Below are 22,343 nucleotides of genomic sequence, written 5' to 3' on the forward strand. Positions count from 1 at the left end.
AGTTTCATGAATGATCCCTTGTGAGCGAAAATAACTACCCATACTTGTAAACTCTATTCCGTTATCGCTTCGAATACGTTTAACTTGTTTTTGAAATTGTCGTTCAGCCAAAGAAATCAAACTTTTCAGATTTGTTGATGTTTCGGTTTTGTCTTGTTGAAGATAAATCCACACACTTTTGGAAAAATCATCGACGACGGTAAGAAAATATCAAGCACCCGAGGAAGAAGGAGTGCGATATGGTCCCCAAAGATCACAGTGAAGAAGCTCAAAAACAAATGATGTTTTATTCTCACTAATGGGAAAAGAAGATCTTGTTTGCTTGGCATGCAAGCATACATCACACACCTTATTCGATAATTCAGAAACAATAGAAACAGAAATATTTGGAAGAGAACCAACAACTTTTGGAGACGGATGACCCATCCTATTGTGCCACAACTCGTACGCGTTCACATCCTTATCCGTCACGAACGCTTCCAACTCCGTTCTACAAAAGCGAAAGGTTCCACAATCTCGTTTACCCGCACCAATCAGCATCCTCGAAGCACGGTCCTGGACCACAAGAAACTGATCAGCCATCTGTACTATACATCTATTCTCATCCATGAGCTGGCCCAAGGAAATGAGATCAGACTGAAATTCTTGAACATAAAAAAACAGATTTCAAAAGCATATTGGATCCTAAAACAACCGTTCCTTCTTTACAAGATATTCTCTCCCTCGCATCTGCCAAAATAACCAGCACATGCTCCATACTTTGCACATTCGGGAGTATATCATAGTTACCCGTCAAATGATGAGAAGCCCCGGTGTCTAATACCCAAGAGGGAGCGGAATACGTACCCAAAACTTTTTCATGACTGGAGCTTGCTGCACCATTGCCGCTAGCATTGAAAAGCTTCATAAGACGCTCCCACTGCTTGTCATCAAGACCACTGACCCCATTGCGGTCTTTGTTGGTGATTATGTAATTGGCACGTTCCTGAGGGTGCATGGGAGGCACATGAACAACATTCGCATACGTCATGTTACGACCTCGTCCACCCGACAGAACACCAACATAACCACCACGACTCCTTCCTTGTACCGTGCGGCTCCTTGGGCGATCACCCCACCACTCAGGGTAGCCAACGACAGAAAACAACGATCAGAGGAATGACCACTACGATGGCAGTGGGTACACACAGGTATCGCATCGTCAACACGGATAGACGTAGAAACACGACCTTGTTGTTGTACTGCATATGCAGTGATTTCAGCGGGATTATCCTCCTTTTTAACATTGTTTCTCAAATCTTCCTCTTGACGAACAACATTATACACTACCTCCAAAGGTTGAATCGGCACACGAGAAACCAGAGTCGATCTCACCGTGTTAAAAGGTTCATCAATACCAGAAAGAAAATTATGGACCTTGTCTTCCTCTCGATCGAGCTCCTGTAAAGTGGTAAGATTGCACTCACACTTCCCACATTTGCAGACACACAGTGGCCTGTGATTAGTCATGCTATCCCAAATCCGGTTCAACTTACCATAGTAACTCTCTATGGTAAGCCCTCGTTGCTTGCCGGAAGCTAGTTCCGCTTTGAGTTGCTGAATACAGAAACCATTAGTAACTGAAAACCGCTTCTTCAAGTGTTCCCATAAATCCTTGGCAACGTCCCAGTGAGAAATGTTGGAACGCAACACATGATCAATGGTCATCCGGATCCAGGAGATCATCAACGCCTGAATCTTCCACCAGTCATCAAGATCGGGTGATCCTTCTTCCGGTCGACCAATAGATCCATCAAGAAAACCGAATTTTTTTCGAGAAGAAAGCGCCGTCTTCATACCACGCGCTCATTCTTCTTAGTTCATCTCTTTCAACAGCAGATGGGATATCACAGCTCCAGGGTTGTCGGCAGCAGTCAAGTCATATGGATATATTGTACGTCGTACCTCCACAGTGGCTTGATTCGAGTTCGTCGAGTTCGGGTTCATCGAGTTCGTGTTGGTCGAGTTCGTGTTGGTCGAGTTCATGTTCGTCGGGTTCGGGGGATTCGTACCAGCCATGATCAAATGAAAGAAAAAAATAGAAAACTTAAAAAATTTGTGTTTCTAGCTCTGATACCATGAAAGGAACATAATATGGAATCAATTTATGTATGTTATTGATAGATGAATATACAAACATATATACATGAGAGCGTATCAATCAACATAAATGCTAGAGATTTCTAAGAGTATACAGTAAAGTTTATGGGATGTAAATAATCTCTTAGCTAACGGGATGTGATTTAAGATCCCATTAAAGTTATATGTTTAATAAGTTATATGTTCTTTATTTTAATTAATTTTATATTAATTGATATGTTTTTATTATCTTTTTAGAATATTTTACTTATAATGAATTTAAGAAATCAATATTTATATTAATTTTAAGAAATCAATATTATTTTGGCTTGTATTTTTGTAATAAATTTTAGTGAGATTTTGCTTTACTATTAAATTTGTGTGAAAATGATAACATATCTAATTATTATTCAGTTAATTGTTTTTAAAATTAATACAATGATATAGAGCTGTAATTAATTAGGAAATTTAAGAGTATTTTGCTAAAAAGTATATATAGGGAACACTTTAAATGTGTATATATAGGGAACACTTTATATTTTGTTATCACGGGAACGCTATTATTATTCCCAAAAAAGTTCAAACTAGTGAACGTATGAATTCACGGATCTATGTTTAATTTCTTATTAACATGTTTGATGTTTCGAATGATGGGCCTGCTAAAACTGCTGATCACGTGCTTTACACACTAAGTCTATATGTTAATGTAATTATGTATATACTTTTTCGTCAATGATGACTTGATCAGGGTTGAAGACTATAGTTTATAATGATATGTACTTTACTTTTGGTCCAAATATCATATTTATATTTTACCAAGAACACTTATAAATCTTTTTCTCTCTTCTTTTCTCTCAAAAACGGCTAAACTCGTCGAAAGAAACAAAACACTCGAGTTAAGGGTTTTCTTTAACTCAAAACGCAGCGTTTAACTTAAGTCAAAACGCAGAAAATCAACTTTGCATCAACCGATGCAACCCCTAAACCGAGATTTCGGTTCGCAGATGTTACAATAACTAATATTTTATTTTACAACGGATACTAATCAAACTCATCCTGCTTTATGAGCACTGTGCACATATATACGTGGTAGATCTCATCATGTTTGGTTTTTATTTATTTACGTCAATGTGGACATGTGCGCGATCTATGTCATTTGAAGTTTCCGTATGATAAAATGATATATTTATCGATAAGATATATAACATTTTTTACAACAACACTATAAAGAGGGTTGGTTTTTTACAGGAATGTTCATACATGAATAATTTCAACCATATATATCGTGGAACTCGTAATTATGTAAAAAGTAAAATACACTTATTATCTATAGATCCACAATGGATTACATCGTATAAATATAGTTACTATGAAGTCCTTACACTGTAATCAAAAAGAGTTCATATTATATACTAACTCACGGTCATCCACTTTTTATCTATTAGAGGTAGCTTTTGATTGTTGATCCACTATATCAGAAGATCATCATAAACTTAGGAGACAGATTTCAAGTTTATCACTATAATTTTAATCATCTTTAAACCATTATAAACATCTATAAGTGTAAAAACATTTGTGTTGTGATTAGTTTTTCAGATTCTAAATTAGTATGGACTTGGGTAAGAGATTTTCCACACTTTAAGTATATATAATGGGCATATATTTCTTTGTTTTTAGTCTTAGACACCAACGGGCGTATATTTCTATGCAAGGCTAGGCATAGATATGATATGTCATGTGTGTAACGTTCACATGGGCCGGTTACTTTTTTTTTTTTTTTTTTCTTTTTCGTTAAACCTTGAATATCCATTTGTGCCCGGCTGCCCGCACAAACACAAATTATACGGTTAACGACTAAATGATTTAATTAATAAACCAACCATCAAAAACAATGGGCCAATGCAATCGACATAAATAAATCAATAGATAGACAAAAGTGGAGAGATATGAGAAGGAAAAAGATGGTGAAGAAGACGAACTCTTGACTCAGCTTCATGTGTTTGATTCCTAGCCATGTGCACTGTGTACCTACCATAATCTATTGACTAATCAATAGATATACATAAAGAATGGAACTTCGATGATATAACATAACGCATTTTTTGGGTTTAAATATATAACATAACTCTTGTAAATACATGTCTACCTTATCTATAAATAGATTTATGGATAATGTTTTATTATGCTAGAATATATAGTGGGTTCATATAGTCGTCAAGTAAATATACCTATAGTTATCTAGTTTTGATCAATATACAGAAAATAATTGACTATGTCTTCTACTTGGTTAAAGACTTGAAGATATCTTAATTTGCTAAAACAAGTAGCAATGATATAAAAGTGAGTATAATGTCTTAGTTTGTTTGGGTCAAAAGTGAGTATAATGTCTTTATCTTTAAGTATATAATAACATATAATTTTGATTGTATAAACTTACTTATAAATATAGACATACGCCTGTCAGACTATAAGTTAGATTCTCTTCATCATAATTCATAACACTCAACACACCACACACACACACACACACACACACACACACTCACTCCTCACTCACTCACTCTCTCTCTCTCGTCTGTCCGACAGTCACTTAAATGGCATTTTCCCGACATATACCTGACGGCAAGACCGCCGCCACAACCACCGTTACTAAGAAGAAGTCCGAGGTCCCAACTCCGCCGCCTAACTGCTGCGTCACGTGCCTTGTGAGACTCATCAGAAAACTGAAGAGAAAAGGGAAGTTGTTGCTGGCTACGACGGCTCGGAGACAAGGGAGATCGTTGCAATGCCGGTACGATCCAATGAGCTATTCACTCAACTTCGACGAAGGCGCGTGTGGTTCACTTCCCGGTGATGAGGATTATTACTTTCGGTTCTATGCATTTTCTTCGAGATACGTTACTAATACTATCAAAAAGAAACCATCACTTCCACGTGAATCCTTCTCTACCGCTTCACATGAATTCTAATGATTTGTCATTTGGGGGTATTTTTTTTTTGTTAGCTTGGTTTTTTAGTTTCTTAGATTTAAATCTATCATTTGTTGTTCTTAATTGAAGTACGTGTACTAAGAAAATGATATCACTATTAGTTTGGACTTTGGAGAAAGTTATTCTTGTTTTATGGAACATATATTTGTAAGTTTTATCATAACCCGAAACTTGTATTTTGTTATCAATCTACCGTTGGTGGAAGTAATGTGTACATATGTGAGAATAGTATAAACTAAAAAGTGAAATTAAATACATATTTGGGTAATAATGTTTAATTGTTTTATTAGTTCCTTTCATAATCAAACAATTTGAGGAAGTACGAACCAGACGCAACGTGAGCGTCACTCACTTCATTTTGGTTTTCGGTGGACTATGCACGCCCGTATTGATTTCTAAACACGACAATAACAAAAAAAAAAACTTTGAAACATAGTACAATTCTATAATAATACATATATAATTTAGTTTGTAGCATTAAAATTTTTCATTTTATAAAAAGCAAAAAAAAAGAAAATCTGAAACTTCAATCCTGAATCTAATATAGAATGTTTTGTAATTTCTTGACCAACCCCATTGGATGGACCAAATATTTTCTCTATTATTATATCCTTTTGTTAAAAATAATTAATAATTGGTTTATTCATTTTCTTCTACAACTTTTATTTTTGTTTGGGATCTTATTCTGTTACAACTTTACTAGCGTGTAACAAAGGAAAACTTTACTTACGGACTTTTACGTCAATATGCATATCTCTCTTAGTATATAGTAGATTAGTAGTAGATGTAGATAATTATCATGACCTTTTGTTACTTACATTAACCTAATATTACAGTGATTTTTTTTTGTCAACACCAAAATTACAGTGACTAGAAATTTAGAATAGAAAAAACAAAACTTATCATTTTGTATAGAAAAATTCATAAAAATGGGAACCCGTGCAGTAAGCATAGTGGAAGGCGATGCATGTTTGTTAGCGACTCGAGACAAATTCGCCGAACCCTAGTTTCGTAGTCTTTCTCCTTCTAGGGTTTCTTTTTTTGACTACTTGACACAAGTTCTTAATTAGACGGTAACGATATTCGCATGTTACATCGCATGAAATTGCGAGCCACTCGAAACAGGAAAGAAACTTATCAAACACGAACATATTTATTTTAAAATTATTAAGCACAAAGCCCCCAAATTATGTTAATTAATCTCAACAAGTGTATTCGGTTTACAGACCGGCCGAAACCATATTGACTTGCAAGATAACTAAATAGCTTCTTTGTATTCTTAAACAAGGTATAATAACCAAATATATAATACAGTACTTCTCATATCCACCAATTTGTTTCATTATAACTACAATGCAAAGTTTCAAGCAAAAACCGTTTCGTCTACCTAATTTTGACGCGGGCAGAAACACATATAGAACAATAATGCTAGTTATTTCAACGTATTTTTGATTCATGGCTGATGGCTCAATATAGCTAGTGGAACGGTTTCCTTAAGGAATACGTTTTCGGAAAGTCGAACCAGTGAATCTGATTTCTGGTTTGTAACTAAAATTTAAAAGGATACATACAAAATGGCTAAAAGCTTTTTGGGCCGAACGTACACCTGTGGATCCAATTTTCAGGCCTTTATATGACTTTATGCGAAAGTGATGGCTCATCTGATTCTGAATGAATTGGCTTTGTTTTTCGTACAAAAATCAAGATAAGAGATTTTCCTTTGCAGAGGTCAAGATTCTTTTATTTTTTGTCCTACGGAAATTAGTGATACAAAATCATATTGAATTGGTGAATTATGTATACAACATAATTGAATTGGTCCAAAACTAAGTCGAACATTCAAAGATCGAAGACCTTTAAACTAAAACACACTCATCGGGCATTAACACACCATTTTCTTGCTATAAGTTTATTCTAATTAAAATTGTTACTTGGTACCATATTATTTTTACATTTTGTGCAGATTCCAAATCTCAAACTATTTGAACTGAATGATCCTCAAGATCACAAATTTGAATCTCGATGTTAGGAAGGAGTCTAAATGTACATGTTTGACCCAAAAACATTCATGTGGACCAAGTTGTGTTCGATGAAGAAGATTAGTAGTATTTCTTTAGAACACAAGTCACGAGATCCATTGTCACAGTTTTATTATCTACACAAATTAAACAACCAAAGCTCTCCCATACGGCCATACCAATATTTTTGATTCCAACTCTTGACTCTTTTAAATCACGTACACTTCATCGGAGCACTCCAAGTTGTGTTCTTAACTTGTTCAGATAAAGACAAATACTTTCTCCAGTCATCAAGAACGAGATTAAGATCATGAAGCTTCTTCTCTAATCCAATACAACAATTAGCATGCATTGTACACACCAAGTTTATGTCTCTGCTCGTCTGACAAAACCCACCAAAGTAAACCGTATCAAAGAATCTCATTTGGATTCCAATCTCCGAGACTAAGGCCTTGTGTTTGATTTTGTTGAACACATCTTGGTCATGTAACTTTGGATAATCTAGACGTGATTTGTACCAAAACTTGTAGAACTCGATGCTTCTGTGGTTTGATTTCACGTAAGTGAAGCCTCCATTTACCCAATTGTCTGAGTCATTAGGATCACCGAAGAATCGATCACAAGCCATTTGGAAATCTCCATCTGGATATAGCCGAGGAAATGGATTTCGAAGCCACATTATATCTGCATCCTAAAAAAAAAATAGGTTTAAATAAATAACATGCCGAGATATATACACCATTTTATAAATAAATAAATAGATATATACACCAAGCCGAAGAATATGCTACTATATTTAATGTTAATTTATTTATTTATAAAAATGATGTTTGGTACCCAATAAATGCCAATAATTCCAGAATAATTCTTATGACATGTGAAAGTTAGGCGTTGTTACCATTTAAGACATTTATACCAAAATTACAGTCGAAATGGAAAATTTTAAACTTTAGTCCATTAATTAGCATGGTGAGCATTTCAATTAAGGGACCACCATGGGTTGGTTTGGTGCATGAATACAAAGTTAGTTGTGAATCTTGTGATATTCTCTAAAGAAGTTTTTTTTGTCCTTTTTCTGTTTAGTGTAACTGGGCCTTGTTCGATTTATTATATGTAAATATGAAGAAAATAATTTGGCTTTAAATACATATTTACATAAATGTACTCATCTTCTAAGCATCATAGATAATTAAATTTCTTGATCAAAGATTGTTTCAAGGGATTGCTAAGAAATTAAAGTAAGGAAATTGAAATGGATGATGAAGATGAGTACCGTAAAGATGAAGTTATATCCCATTTCTAGCACTTGTGTGAGAAGCTCGATTCTTCGCCACATCATTTTGAGGTAGTCAGGAGTAGCAAAGAGTTTTTCACCGGAGAAATCAGTCCCTTTGGTTTCTAAATAGTAGCAATTAGGGTGAAGTTGTGAACAGCGATCAAATGCCTTGGAATCCAAGCAAACCACAACCACATGTTGAAGTAGCTTCTGTGTTCCTTGTCCGATATGAAAACTCTCAAGAAATAGATCGAACAGAGAGTTCGGCTCTGCCCATGCTTGGTTCAACGTAGTTACAATAACTGTTCGATTCTCAGTCGACGCATTCTCTAGAACTTCCCTAAAACTGATCGATTTCGTTCTCTGAAAGAAGCCAGAAACAAGTTTCTGAGTTAAAGACTAGTAAAAAAAGAGATCAAACCCATTCCAAACAGAACATGGATTGAGACAAATACATATCAATGTATAGTGGTAACTAATAATAAACTCACTGTTTGTGGAGAAGACGAAGAGGTGTGATCAAGCAAAGGACGAGGAGAGCTGAGATTGTCAACACCGAGCTCGTGATGAATAGGATAAGCTGTTTTGTAGATGAGAAGAGATGAGGCCGCTAAACCTAGAAACAAGAACAGGATTCTCTTCACTTCTTTTTGTCCGATCGCAGATCCAAAATCAAGAAAACTTGAAGGGGAAGAAGAGTTCATGTGTTCTTGAGGGGATTCAAAGCGTTTCTCTCGTTTGTCTTTGTTCTTTTTCTCTGTTTTTTTTTTTGTCGGTTCTTATAATTAAGTACATAGGGTCAAGGCAAACGTCATCTGTCATCACTGGCAGTTTTGTAAGGTCGTTGTTCTTATTTGCATTATTTATTTATTTGTAGCAAAGATATTTTGTGAATGAATTATTTACCAACTCACTTTCCAATTCTTGTTTTTATTAGAGAGAGTAGAGAAAATTAAGAGCACACACCAATTCCGAATTACCCGATACCCGAATGCCCACCACTTTATTATAAACTCAACTGGTTTATAAATAGATAGAAGGGGTAGAATAATGTGCCATTCGGAGTACTAAAACTGTGAATATTAGCCTATTATATATAGGTAGTAGTAGTAGTACTAGGCTACTAGCTTACTCAGAAGAATTTTTTGTTTTTGACGATTCCACCATGTATAATATCCATAAATTAGTTCTACACAATTCACTTCGAATACATGATACAATATTCTATATTTTGAGATATACAGTAACCACTATTTTTGAGATATACATGATACAATAGTCTTCATAACCCGAATTAAATCTTTATTCAACCACTATTTTTTTTTTTATCCTAATTGAATGCCTATTAGTAATTTTTATTTTTGGGCAGAATGCCAATTAGTAATTGTTTAACTAGTTCTTCCATTAAGTGGCTGCCGTTGGCTTTTATTTAGTAATTGTACAACACCAAGTGGCATTCTGGTAATTGTACAACACCAAGTGGCTTTTTATTCTGTTTCGATCACGCTCACGTTATTTCCGGTTACTCGTGGCTGCCGTTGTACTTTATTTTCTCCCCTTAAGTGAATGAGTCAATTAATTAATTCTGTGGTTAATGACTTAGACTAGGAAGCGTCAAATTTCTAGATGCATCACCAATGGTCCAATCCAATGGAGTATTAATTGTCGGCTAATATATAGTATTAATTAATCAATTACTGATAAGACTAAGTCTATTCGAATACCGTTTACCAAAAGGAAAAGGACTAGTCTAAATAAAACTGTGTACGATGAAAACATTTTGATTTTTATCAGAAGTTTTTTTTTTTTCTCTTTTTGATAAACGCAATCGGCTGATCCGGTCAGATTTGGGGAGAACGCACCTGATAGCACCATGGGGGGAAATGATTTTTATCGGAAAGTTAGGTTTGAGCTTTCATTTATGACATTGTGTACGTATGCATAATTGGCTGAAACTCTTCAACCTTCATCAAGTGGTTTTAGATTATAGCTTGAGTTAAATCGTGCCATCGCATGGTGTACATATATATCTCGGCAATTATATAACGAAAAACAGGTATTCTCTGTTTCGGGTTAAGAGTTTGTCCTGTCATCATCAGAATCCTTTTTTTGTTTTTGTTTTGCTCCCTTTCTTCTTGGTTGCACCGTAGCTTTCACATTATTACTCTATTAATACTGTAGTCTACGACATGCTAAAAGGGATTTTCTTTGGTCTGTCATGTAGTATATTTTTATTTTATACGAATTTAGTGATTTATTTTGTTTAATAAAAGGGACAATTCAGTTGGACAGTTGTCTGGCTTATATTGACCGTACCTTGTTCGGCAAATTTCAACAACTTGGTTCTGTTACAATAATTAACTACAATGCGAACATGTCACCACTTTCATTGAAAAAAAAAGCATTACATTATTTTTTTTAATGATAAGTTTATATCTTTGATACTTTCAAATAAAATAAAAATAAAAATAAAAAAGCGTACAATCTCAGCTCAGAACTAGATTAGGAAACAATAACCGAGTTCAATAATATCAACGAAACTATCTTAACGTATGAACTAGTTTCATATATCTACTACTCTTACATCCTTCAATAACCACACCTAGGCGGAATATTCCATTTGGTCTCGGATACGGTCGTGTTTAGTGACATATATCGTTTCCAGTCTTCAAGAGCTGCCTTAAGATTATTCACTTTGTTGTCCAAACCAATACAACAATTAGCATGCATGATGTTTGATATATCATGGTTTTTAGGTGTTTTTAGCCATGATATAAGTCTTAATTATATAGTCTTTTTGGTGTTTTTAGAGTCTTTTGAGTCTTTATAGGATTTAACATGGATGGGAGCATAATGGAGCTAAATTGGAGGATTTGGAGCTTAATCAAGCATTGAGGCTGAGTTACAAAGTTGGGAGACGAAATTGAGAGAGTGCATCGATCGACACATTGATAGCATCGATCGATGCTAGGCCAAATACGAAATTGGAAGTTTTCCCACAAGTTTTGAAGATTTACAAATCTGCCCCAAAGTTTTCCATATTTGCATCATTGGTCCCTGGACGTGTTTAGGAGTATAAATAGGATTTTTATGGTCATTGTTTAGACCTAAGCTTTATTTTTCCCTGCAACTTTTGAGAGCAAAACCCTGTGAGATTTTTGAGAGCTTTTGGAGAGAAGAATCAAGACTCCTTCAGAGAAGATTCAGAACTCCTTTACTTCTTCTTTAATCTCTTTCTTAATGCAATTTATTCAGAAGATGTTTTGTGTTTCATTGATTATGTCTGAGTAGATCTGCTTGTTAGGTTTAGGATTTCTCATTAGGGATTTCATGGATTATTAGATCTGTTATTATTTAGGATTCATTATCTTTCTTGTTCTTCATCATAGGTTGTTCTCAATGCTAGATCTTTGATTAGTCATCTGGATTTAGATCTTAGGATTATTAATTGATATGAGAATATAATTGATTTTCCTGATAAAACCTTTGGTGAGCAAAATTATTTCTTGCAAAGAGATTTGATTTAATAATTTTGTGAACAATCTAAACTTGTTTTTAAAGCTGATTTATTACCTAGAATTTTGCAAAGAGATTTGGATTTTCTGGTTTTAAATTTAGATAATATTTGCAGTGAGAACTGATTTATTTTATAATTGTGTTTAGAGTTCAAGAACGGTGCTTAATTGTTGAATCCTGCTTATTTAATTAATTGATCTGATTTTCCATGATTTCCTGAGAATTTCCCTAAGCCTAGCGTTTATTCCTATTGATTTACAATTCCTTTATTTTCTGTTTTTGCATTGCTATTTAAATTTAATATTTTGATTTAGCATAATTAAAAGAGTAATAAGTCTATTGTGTGAATCTAGAGTTCTTGTGGATTCGATCCCTAAGTACTACAATTGATCTCTTAATTTGAGAGAGTAGCTCAGGGTTAAATTTGAGCATATCAAATTTTGGCGCCGTTGCCGGGGACTCTTTTGATTCACCATTAGATTAAAATCTTTGATTTTGTCTAAATTTTTCTTTTTTTGTTTTACTCACACGCTTTTGTTTCTTTTCTCTTGTGTGTTTCAGGTTCATGCCTAAGCCTAGCACCAGGAAAAATCCTACTGGTCCAGTTATTAAGCTTACAAACCAAGAGTTAGGACAACTAGAGCGTGAAAACACCAAAGCAGCCAAATCAGCGAAGATGGCCAATATAATCATAATGAGACCTGATGAGGCTGGGGTTTTGAAGGATCAAGAGGGTAATGTGTACAACGAGCAAGGCCAGAAACTTGATGCTGAAGGACGGGTTATTCAGGAAGAACTCGTCGTGGCCGATGAGAATGCAGATGGCGTCGATCGACGCAACGTCAGCATCGATCGACGCAACCAGGACGGCATCGATCGATGCAATGCTGGCATCGGTCGACGCAATGCCGGAGCCGGTGCGAATGGTGCAGATTTGGGTGGCAATGATCAGCAGATTGTTCAGCCTAGACGGGACAACAATGAAGAGCTTGTCAAGACTCTTGCGGACTTCAACAGACCAGACTTATTCTATGAGAACCGTTCCGCAATTGTCCCTCCTCCATTTCCAAGGAATGACTTTGAGCTGAAGCCTGCCTACTTTGCTCTTGTTGGACAAAGGCCATTCCAGAACCTGCCAAATGAGAAGCCTCTAGATCACATTGAACACTTTGAGGACATTGTTACTAGCATCAAGGCTAATGGAGTCACTGAAGACTACCTCTACTGCAAACTTTTCCCCTACTCTCTTGCTGGGGAAGCTTCTCATTGGCTAAGGCAGCTCAAACCAGGATCTCTGACAACCTGGCATGACATCAAGGTGGCATTCTTGAACTATTTCTATGATGATGCGATGTCTGATGAGCTGAGGATCAAGCTTTCTACCTTTAGACAAGGACCAACTGAATCTTACAAAGCTGCTTTGGTGAGGTTCAAAGCATACCAGAGGGACTGTCCACATCATGGATTTTCAGAGGTGCAATTGATCAGTATCTTCTTTAGCGGGATTGACTGGAGGTATCAGATGGCTTTGGATGCTGCTAGTGATGGGAACTTCAAGACAAGGTACCCAGATGATGCTGAGAAGTTGATTGAAAGGCTAGCATCAAGCAACAGTACCAAGAATGCAGACTTAGAGCGGAAAAGAGCACATGAAGGCAATGGTTCAAATCAGTTTGCTGCAGTGAATGCTAAGTTGGATACAATGCATAATCTTCTTGTGGGAAAGAAGTCTGTCCATTTTGCTGAAGATGTTGAGAATTTTGAGCCAAAGCCAGAGACTAGAGAAGAAGATGTCAACTATGTGTATAGAGCTGGATATCAAAATCAGAGATTTGGTCAGAAGAATTCCTTCACAGGAAATCCAAGCAGCAACTTCACAAGGAACTATGGTTCTTCATCTTACCAACCCCTCCCTCCACCCAGTTCAGAGAGCAAGATGGAATCAATGATTGGCCAAATTTTGGAAGGTCAACAGAAGTTAACGGTGGACTTCAATGGGAAGATTGATTCTGTATACACTGAGCTGACTGGGAAGTTTGATGCATTAAATACTCATGTCAAGAAGCTGGAGAATCAAGTGATTCAGAATGCTGGGTCTGTTAAAAGACAAGAGGAACTTCTTAATAGAAGAACTGAGAACCCCCACCATGCTTGTAATGCGATTTTGGTGAAGGAAGAGGATGAAGATACGACAGTCGGTCCAGCATCGATCGACACTACTCAAGCGCATCGATCGATGCAATCATCACCAAGTGTCGATCGATGCAATGTCAGCATTGATCGACACACCCCACAGACAACTACGGTTTCTGTTCCAGTTCAACCATCCGATTCACAACAAGCCTACAAGCCTAAGGTTCCTTTTCCTAAGCCTAGGAGGTCTAAGCAGGAGATTGAAGAAGCTAGATGCAAAGCTATGATGGACAAGGTAATGATTGAGATGCCTTTGATTGATGCTGTCAAGTTTTCTCCTAGTATTAAGAGATATGTGAAGAGAATGGTCACCAATGGTTTGAGTCCTGAGGAAGGAGCACTGCTTACAAAGGATGTCAGTTCAATTCTGTTGAAGCAGCCTCTACAGAGGAAGAAGGATAAGAAGCAGGAGGTGGTTGTCTCTAAGGAAGTAAGTGCAGTAATTCAGAGTATGATTGCAGAGAAGTTACCAGATCCTGGAAGCTTTGTACTTGACTGCTCTATCTCCACAGGAAGGTTTCCTCACTCTCTTTGTGATCTTGGTTCTAGTATTAACTTGATGCCACATTCTGTTGCTGTGAGACTTGGGATGACGGATTTTAAGCCAACTAAGATCTCTCTTATCTTAGCTGATCGATCTAGAAGGATTCCTGAAGGTGTCTTAGAGGATATTCCGATCAGGATTGGAGATTGCATGATTCCCACTGACTTTGTGGTACTGAAATATGACCAAGAGCCTAATGATCCTCTCATTTTAGGACGCTCTTTCTTGGCTTCAGCTGGTGCCATCATTGATGTGAAGAAGGGACACATATCTCTGAATGTAGAAGATTTGGTCATGAACTTTGAGATGGACAAGCTTAGAAGGGTTCCCACTATTGATGGTCAGACATTTTCTGTGGAGGTTGTTTCTGATGACAATCTGATCATAGAGCTTCAGGAAGACATTACTGCTGGGTATGTCAAAGAGTTGGAGCCTGTAGAGGAAGTGAGTAAACAAGCTGCTAAGCTTGAAGATTGGAGTGGAGATCATCTAATCAGTACTAGAGATCATGATGAGGTTCTGATGCATGACAAGCCGCTGGTAGATGACGTTTTTGTGATGGAAACACGAATTGCTGAGGAAAGCTGCAAAAACGTTGAAGAAACACGAGTTGCATACCAAGCATCGATCGATGCAGCTGTTGCATCGATCGACACTCCTTCCAGAGACGGCTCGGACTTGTCCACAACCACAGATTCTCGCGTTGGATCCTTAGTTGCAAGTCCTAGACCAGTTGTAAAGCTGAAATCTCACTATTCCACAGTCCAGAAGCCACAGGTAAGGCCAAGGTATGCATCTTCTTTACCCAAACCTTCTCCTATCATCAATAAGAATTTCAAAGGTACAAAAACTGTTGTGCAGTTAACCAAGCCGCGAGATTATCGCAGTGTGCTTGTTTCTTCTGTTGATGATTTTCCAGGACTTAAAAGAAAGCCACCCATCCCTCAGTCCCGTCCTGGTCCTGCTCCTCACATCCTTGTCAAACCTCATGCAGCTAAAGCCTACACACCACCTTGGAGGAAGTGGACATCCTCTCAGAAGCATTCACTGCCATGTTCCGATCCACCGGATGCCTGAGATCCGACACAGTCAAGCTAATGACTGAAAACAAGCGCTTAGTGGGAGGCAACCCACTGGTAGGTTTTTCTTTTTCATTTTTCTTTTGATTTTCATTTATTTTTTATTTTATTCGCCAATCTCATACTTGATAGCATTGGGGACAGTGTTGTTTAAGTCTGGGGGAGGCAGTTACTAACTACGTTTTTGTTTTTGAGAGTCAGTCGAAAAAAAAAAAATTGTTTTATTGAGTCAAAATTTTGTTGGGAACTATGACTTTTCTTTTTAGTGTACTGCTTTGGTTGATTTATGCTGTAGATTGAATCCACAAATCCGACTAATGAAAAATCCAATGGCTGACCAGTGAACCAGAGACATCCAAATTTCCAACAGAATCCATAAAAGCTTGAGGTAACTTCTGTACTTTTCTTTTTACCTCATCAAGGAGATTGATTTTCATAGAGCTTGACTCCTTGTTCATACCTGACAAGTAAGACTTCAGAAAGAAAATGGTATCCCTCTCCCTTATTTAAGTTTAAAAGATTTTTCCTGAGAGCTTTTTAAAAAAAAAAGAGAATAAAAGATGAGATGATTTTGATCAGTTTAGAGAGGTAGGTAAATTACCTGTGACCTCATTATTCTACTCTTAAGTCAAATGATCATATAAAGCTTGGAAGCGAGGGGTAGGTAAATTACCGATGACCCCATTATTCGCCTACAACTTTGAGAAAAGAAAAAAGAAAGAAAAAAAAAAAAAACAAAGCAAAGCTCTGAGGAAGAATAAAAAGAATAAGTCTGGGGGAGAGAAAGAGTACCACATGTGGTAAAAGATATGTCTTGCTTGTTATGGTATTGTACGGGAATGAGTCTAGAAGGTTCTTGACATTGATCAAATTGATGAGACCCACCGATGAAAGCTTAATGGAGGAAGTAGTGGAATTTGGTTTGAATTTGGGATGCTATGAAAGTCAACGGAGAAGTACATGGTGGTTCGATTTGGATTTATCAGCTAAGCATGTGGATTAAGGTTTGGATGATCATGGCATTACTTTGAAAAGAAAATGAGTTTCTATGTTTTCAAACCTCTTTCACAGATGAAGTTTATGTTTTGCTTGAGGGCAAGCAAAGACTAAGTCTGGGGGAGTTGATATATCATGGTTTTTAGGTGTTTTTAGCCATGATATAAGTCTTAATTATAGAGTCTTTTTGGTGTTTTTAGAGTCTTTTGAGTCTTTATAGGATTTAACATGGATGGGAGCATAATGGAGCTAAATTGGAGGATTTGGAGCTTAATCAAGCATTGAGGCTGAGTTACAAAGTTGGGAGACGAAATTGAGAGAGTGCATCGATCGACACATTGATAGCATCGATCGATGCTAGGCCAAATACGAAATTGGAAGTTTTCCCACAAGTTTTGAAGATTTACAAATCTGCCCCAAAGTTTTCCATATTTGCATCATTGGTCCCTGGACGTGTTTAGGAGTATAAATAGGATTTTTATGGTCATTGTTTAGACCTAAGCTTTATTTTTCCCTGCAACTTTTGAGAGCAAAACCCTGTGAGATTTTTGAGAGCTTTTGGAGAGAAGAATCAAGACTCCTTCAGAGAAGATTCAGAACTCCTTTACTTCTTCTTTAATCTCTTTCTTAATGCAATTTATTCAGAAGATGTTTTGTGTTTCATTGATTATGTCTGAGTAGATCTGCTTGTTAGGTTTAGGGTTTCTCATTAGGGATTTCATGGATTATTAGATCTGTTATTATTTAGGATTCATTATCTTTCTTGTTCTTCATCATAGGTTGTTCTCAATGCTAGATCTTTGATTAGTCATCTGGATTTAGATTTTAGGATTATTAATTGATATGAGAATATAATTGATTTTCCTGATAAAACCTTTGGTGAGCAAAATAATTTCTTGCAAAGAGATTTGATTTAATAATTTTGTGAACAATCTAAACTTGTTTTTAAAGCTGATTTATTACCTAGAATTTTGCAAAGAGATTTGGATTTTCTGGTTTTAAATTTAGATAATATTTGCAGTGAGAACTGATTTATTTTATAATTGTGTTTAGAGTTCAAGAACGGTGCTTAATTGTTGAATCCTGCTTATTTAATTAATTGATCTGATTTTCCATGATTTCCTGAGAATTTCTCTAAGCCTAGCGTTTATTCCTATATATTTACAACTCCTTTATTTTCTGTTTTTGCATTGCTATTTAAATTTAATATTTTGATTTAGCATAATTAAAAGAGTAATAAGTCTATTGTGTGAATCTAGAGTTCTTGTGGATTCGATCCCTAAGTACTATAATTGATCTCTTAATTTGAGAGAGTAGCTCAGGGTTAAATTTGAGCATATCAGTGTTGACCACATTGATGTCCCGGCTCCGCTGACAAAACCCTCCAAAGTAAACCGTGTCAAAAAACCTCATCTTTATCCCGAGTTTCTCGACGTGATGATCGCTTTTTATGAAGTTGAACACATCTTGATCGTGTTTACCAGGATATTTCCTACTCGATCTGATCCAGTATTTGTAAAATTTTGAAGTTTTGTTGCTTGCCTTGACGTATGTAAATCCGGAGTTGACGTGATTCTTTTTGTCCGATGGTTTTCCATTATAATCATCGCATGTTATTTGAAAATCAGCGTCTGGAAAAAACCGGGGAAATGGGTCTCGAAGCCACAAAATATCAGCATCCTATATATATACAACAAGCTCAACATTAATTTGCATATAAAGTTATCAAATCGAATTAACAAGATATGTAAAATAATAACATTTTAGTTATAAAGAAAACAAGTTATAAATAACAAAATAAAAAATAACACGTTGGTAAAAATTTACTGAAACTGTGCAAACACGTTGGTAAATTTTGGTCATATGAGAAAAAAAAAAAATATATATATATATATATATAATGTGATGACAATGATGATATATATATATAAGTGTTTGTCAACATATTTATTTAAGTACGTACGTAACCTCTGTCGGTATATAATTGACATTTAAACATCTATATACACATACACACGCAAACAAAACGTTACAATCGTGAATATTGATGATTAGCTGAGTACTTAATTTTCTTTTTGTGCATGGTTCATAATCCTGACCAGTTAACCTTTACCGTCGAGTCCTAGCCAGCCACGTTATCTAAATGCATTAATTATATAATTCAAGAAAAGTAAACGTAATTAAACATTGGAAGTTAGAGGTGTGCTAAAAACAAAACGAAGAATCACGATAGTCAAATCTAAAACCCTCGAGGAAAATATATAAAATCTAACAAAGAAACAATATGTTAGACAATCTTACATATTTCAACGGTGGTGTCTCTAGTCGACACAAATATTGCATAAACTGAACATTTCACTCTCTTTAATTTTCTTAATTAAATTATTTATACATGTTACTAAATCTTGTAAATCTAGATTTTGGATGCTTATATCAAATATTAATATTATGATCGTGCACTAAATATTTATTTTTACTATATTACCAACCATTTTCTTAATATTTGAAATTATATAGTTAGCTGGTTGACAAATTTCACTGATGGTGCGTGACTTTGTCTAAACTCAAACGTGAATATTTGAAGAAAAAAAAAACTTATAGAGAAAACATATACTAATTAATTTATGAATAAAATATGAGAAGAAGATTGAGATATATGTACCGTGAAGATGAAGTTGTACCCTAAACCAATAACTTGTCTAAGAAGATCCATTCGCCGCCAAATGAGTTTTAAGTAACCAGGAGTCATGAATTTGTTTGGCCCAGAGAGTTGGTCTGAATCCGTGGCGTTGATCAAGTAGCAATGAGGATGAACCTTTAGGCACTGATCATATGCTTTGTTATCCAAGCAAATCGCGATCACATGCTTCAATAGCCTCTCCGTTCCTATTCCGGCTTTAAAACCCTCTCGAAACACATCAAACGTTGAGTTTGGTTCGGTCCATGCTTGGTTTAACGCTGTTATGATCACCGTGTTATCCTCCATAGCCGCATTCATTAATACTCTTTCTAAATTTGAAACAGGTTCCTTCCTTGGTACCTAAAAAACATCAACACATTTACGTTATAAGACTATCGATATTTTTTTTCTTTTTTCAATACAAGTTCTCTCTTTAACTACGAAATATTGTAAATTTGAGAGAATATTAGTCTAAAATGGAATCTGACATTTTTGATAAACCAAACGATATAGACAAAAATTCATGTGTAATATATATGATATATACTCACTGTTTCTAAGAAAGTCTCGTTTATGACTTTTGAAGAATAGCAATCGGTATTCGATGGAAACAACATCATGTTGAGTGGATTATTTGCAGATTTGTAGAATAATAGACAAGAAAGTGTCACGGTTGCGACTAATAACACGACTTTCATCACGTCTCTCCCTCCAAAAAAACCATCGGAATATATCATCGGCGGCTTAGATTTTGCATCCTTGATGCTAACTCTGGAAAACTCGTAGCCCATTGAAGAAGCTTCGCCGTTCGTGCTCTTCATGGTTTTGGCATATGAATCCTTTTTCCTTCTTTGTACGTGTTACTTATAAAATACTATGAGTTATATATTTAGCCGCCATTTAATAGTCTTGATATTTGTTTGAATGTTCCTTTTCTCTTTAATTATATAACTTAACTTGTGAAGAAATTTGTAACGATTATTGTGATTGTAACTTAATGAAGATTTTTTTTTCGCTCGCATGGGAAGTTTCCGTTGAATATCATGACCAAACCGGTTCGGTTTTGTTGTGTCTCAAAATGAGCATAAGCCCTACAAGTTAACTAAGAAAACCACAAATATGTTTTTATTCAATAATTTCTGACTATTACGTTCTAACGAACAAAATTTTGTATTTGAGTGATATAGTTCATATTGGTCGACTAACAATGAAGAAAGTAGTGATTAGTGGCTTATTTAAATTATTATTATTAACCCAAACTCTAGGAGTACCATTCGGATTTTTTCGTATACGTGATTATATCAAATTTCTTCCAATTGATAACATGATTTCTGATAATAGAGCAAATTAATATGGCTTATGGTATGAATACGTTTCGTTTCCCCAATTTGGTCTAGTGTGCTACAAGCCTACAGCCTACAAGAGCGGTTCAGCCCTAGGGGATTAATCCATTAATTAGTATGGAGGGACCTTTTTGAGATATAGTTACGTATTTTAGCGTTGAATAAATCAATAATTTGCTACAATTGTTTCAATTGGTCTTCTAGCTGAATTTTTGTAGGAAAAAGTTGAAGATTAATTACCCCTTAATTATAATGTTGACCTCTTCAAAATAAAGTTTTTTTCCTTTTTTTTTGGTAAATAATAATCTTTTTCTTGTTTTTGGACCAAGAAAAATAAAAGATGATTATCTACAAAATAAACATCTCTTTCTTGTGGCTGTAAATTAAATTGGACCATGTTGACTATTGTGTTATCAAAGTAAGTAAAAAAACATGTATGGTTAAAACCTTGAATCTAAAAGTACAGTATACTGATCTAAACGTAACTACATCTATATATATTACATATAGTGATGTGATCACGGGTCCAGACTCGCGGCCAGGAATGCTTGTACCAGACCAAGATGTCGAGGACGCGGCCGAGACACCTACACCATTCACGGGACAACAGCCGGCCAACGCACCAGCAATCACTCCGGGAGCCACGACGCGTTCTAAGAGCTCTTCCAAGTCAACCAGGCAGAAGATCAACCTGTTCGTGCAAGCCTATGTCCGCAACAACGACCCAACCGGAGCAGTTCACACGGAGACCGTTCGCACGGCCTTCATCCTTACTCAAGGATGAAGGCGACCAAGTCACTATAGCGAGGAGTCGTACTCTTTTTCCTCACTCCGGGTTTTTCCCACGTAGTTTACCGGAGGAGGTTTTAACGAGGCGAGGAGCTTTAGTGCAAACGTTCGAAGCCAAGACGTTTCCCGCGCCAAGGCCGAAGACGTGTCTTTTAGTTTTTACTTATGCTTTGCGTTTTGAACAAACTCTAGATTTTTCTCTTTGTAACGTTAAGTAGAGTGACATGTTGTGTTTGAATCACTTAGGAGAGCGACGTGTTCTATTTCAAAGAGAACACGTCAAAGGACGACGTGCGCGGACCATTGCGAGTCCGCGTGTCCTTAAGCCTCTCCTAAACCTAGCTCTATTTAAACCCCCTCTTATCTTCTTGTAACCTCAGACTTAATTGAAATAGAGATTCTTTGACCTTGTCTCATTCCTCTCCTTAGAACCAATCCGGGATTGCTCTATCGAGAGAACCCTAACGACTCGAACTGGGTTAGTCTGACCGTATTGTGAGGCGAGCCATTCCTCTCGTGTCGTCGTTCGTTCCACCCTTGTTCCCACTTCGCCGAGTGAAACCTCCCTTGGTTCACTAATCGACTTCCGCATCACTTCGACCGTACCGCACCGCTACCATATCGATCCGTCCGAGCGGCCAAGTTCGAGTTTATCAAGTAGATCGTGTTCCCACCGTTCCTACTTCATCAAACCTCGACTTCATCGTTCGTTTAGCCCCTACAAGTCGTTTCCCATCGATTTGCCCGAGCAGCGTTGTCTCTATCTTGAGCGGCCCGAAGACGTGACTTCCGATCCGAGCT

At 36.3% G+C, this 22,343-nt stretch overlaps 4 protein-coding genes across 4 annotated transcripts; 1 reads left to right on the top strand and 3 right to left on the bottom strand.

The window, feature by feature from the left end:
* Positions 1-263: 263 nt before the first annotated feature.
* LOC104733465 (uncharacterized) lies at positions 264-2,209 on the bottom strand. Its single transcript, XM_087477543.1, has 2 exons — positions 847-2,209; positions 264-555 (listed from the first exon to the last, which is right to left on the bottom strand). The coding sequence occupies exon 1, from the start codon at positions 1,834-1,836 to the stop codon at positions 1,027-1,029; it is 810 nt and encodes a 269-aa protein (XP_087333669.1). The 5' UTR covers positions 1,837-2,209; the 3' UTR covers positions 264-555; positions 847-1,026.
* A 2,386-nt stretch (positions 2,210-4,595) lies between these two features.
* LOC104731545 (uncharacterized) lies at positions 4,596-5,383 on the top strand. Its single transcript, XM_010450970.3, has one exon. It carries the CDS (start codon positions 4,713-4,715, stop codon positions 5,085-5,087), a length of 375 nt encoding a protein of 124 aa, XP_010449272.1. The 5' UTR covers positions 4,596-4,712; the 3' UTR covers positions 5,088-5,383.
* A 1,808-nt stretch (positions 5,384-7,191) lies between these two features.
* Positions 7,192-9,245, bottom strand: LOC147930438 (uncharacterized protein At4g15970-like). Its single transcript, XM_087477501.1, has 3 exons — positions 8,894-9,245; positions 8,400-8,765; positions 7,192-7,817 (listed from the first exon to the last, which is right to left on the bottom strand). The coding sequence occupies exons 1-3, from the start codon at positions 9,104-9,106 to the stop codon at positions 7,341-7,343; spliced, it is 1,056 nt and encodes a 351-aa protein (XP_087333627.1). The 5' UTR covers positions 9,107-9,245; the 3' UTR covers positions 7,192-7,340.
* Positions 9,246-17,619: 8,374 nt separating this feature from the next.
* Positions 17,620-20,245, bottom strand: LOC104731546 (uncharacterized protein At4g15970-like). The gene is made up of 3 exons (XM_087477500.1): positions 19,962-20,245; positions 19,393-19,770; positions 17,620-18,410 (listed from the first exon to the last, which is right to left on the bottom strand). The coding sequence occupies exons 1-3, from the start codon at positions 20,229-20,231 to the stop codon at positions 17,973-17,975; spliced, it is 1,086 nt and encodes a 361-aa protein (XP_087333626.1). The 5' UTR covers positions 20,232-20,245; the 3' UTR covers positions 17,620-17,972.
* Between the last annotated feature and the right edge of the window lie 2,098 nt (positions 20,246-22,343).

This window comes from Camelina sativa, chromosome 12 (genome assembly GCF_030686135.1).
Source record: "Camelina sativa cultivar CO46 ecotype springtype chromosome 12, ASM3068613v1".
Taxonomy (NCBI): domain Eukaryota; kingdom Viridiplantae; phylum Streptophyta; class Magnoliopsida; order Brassicales; family Brassicaceae; genus Camelina; species Camelina sativa.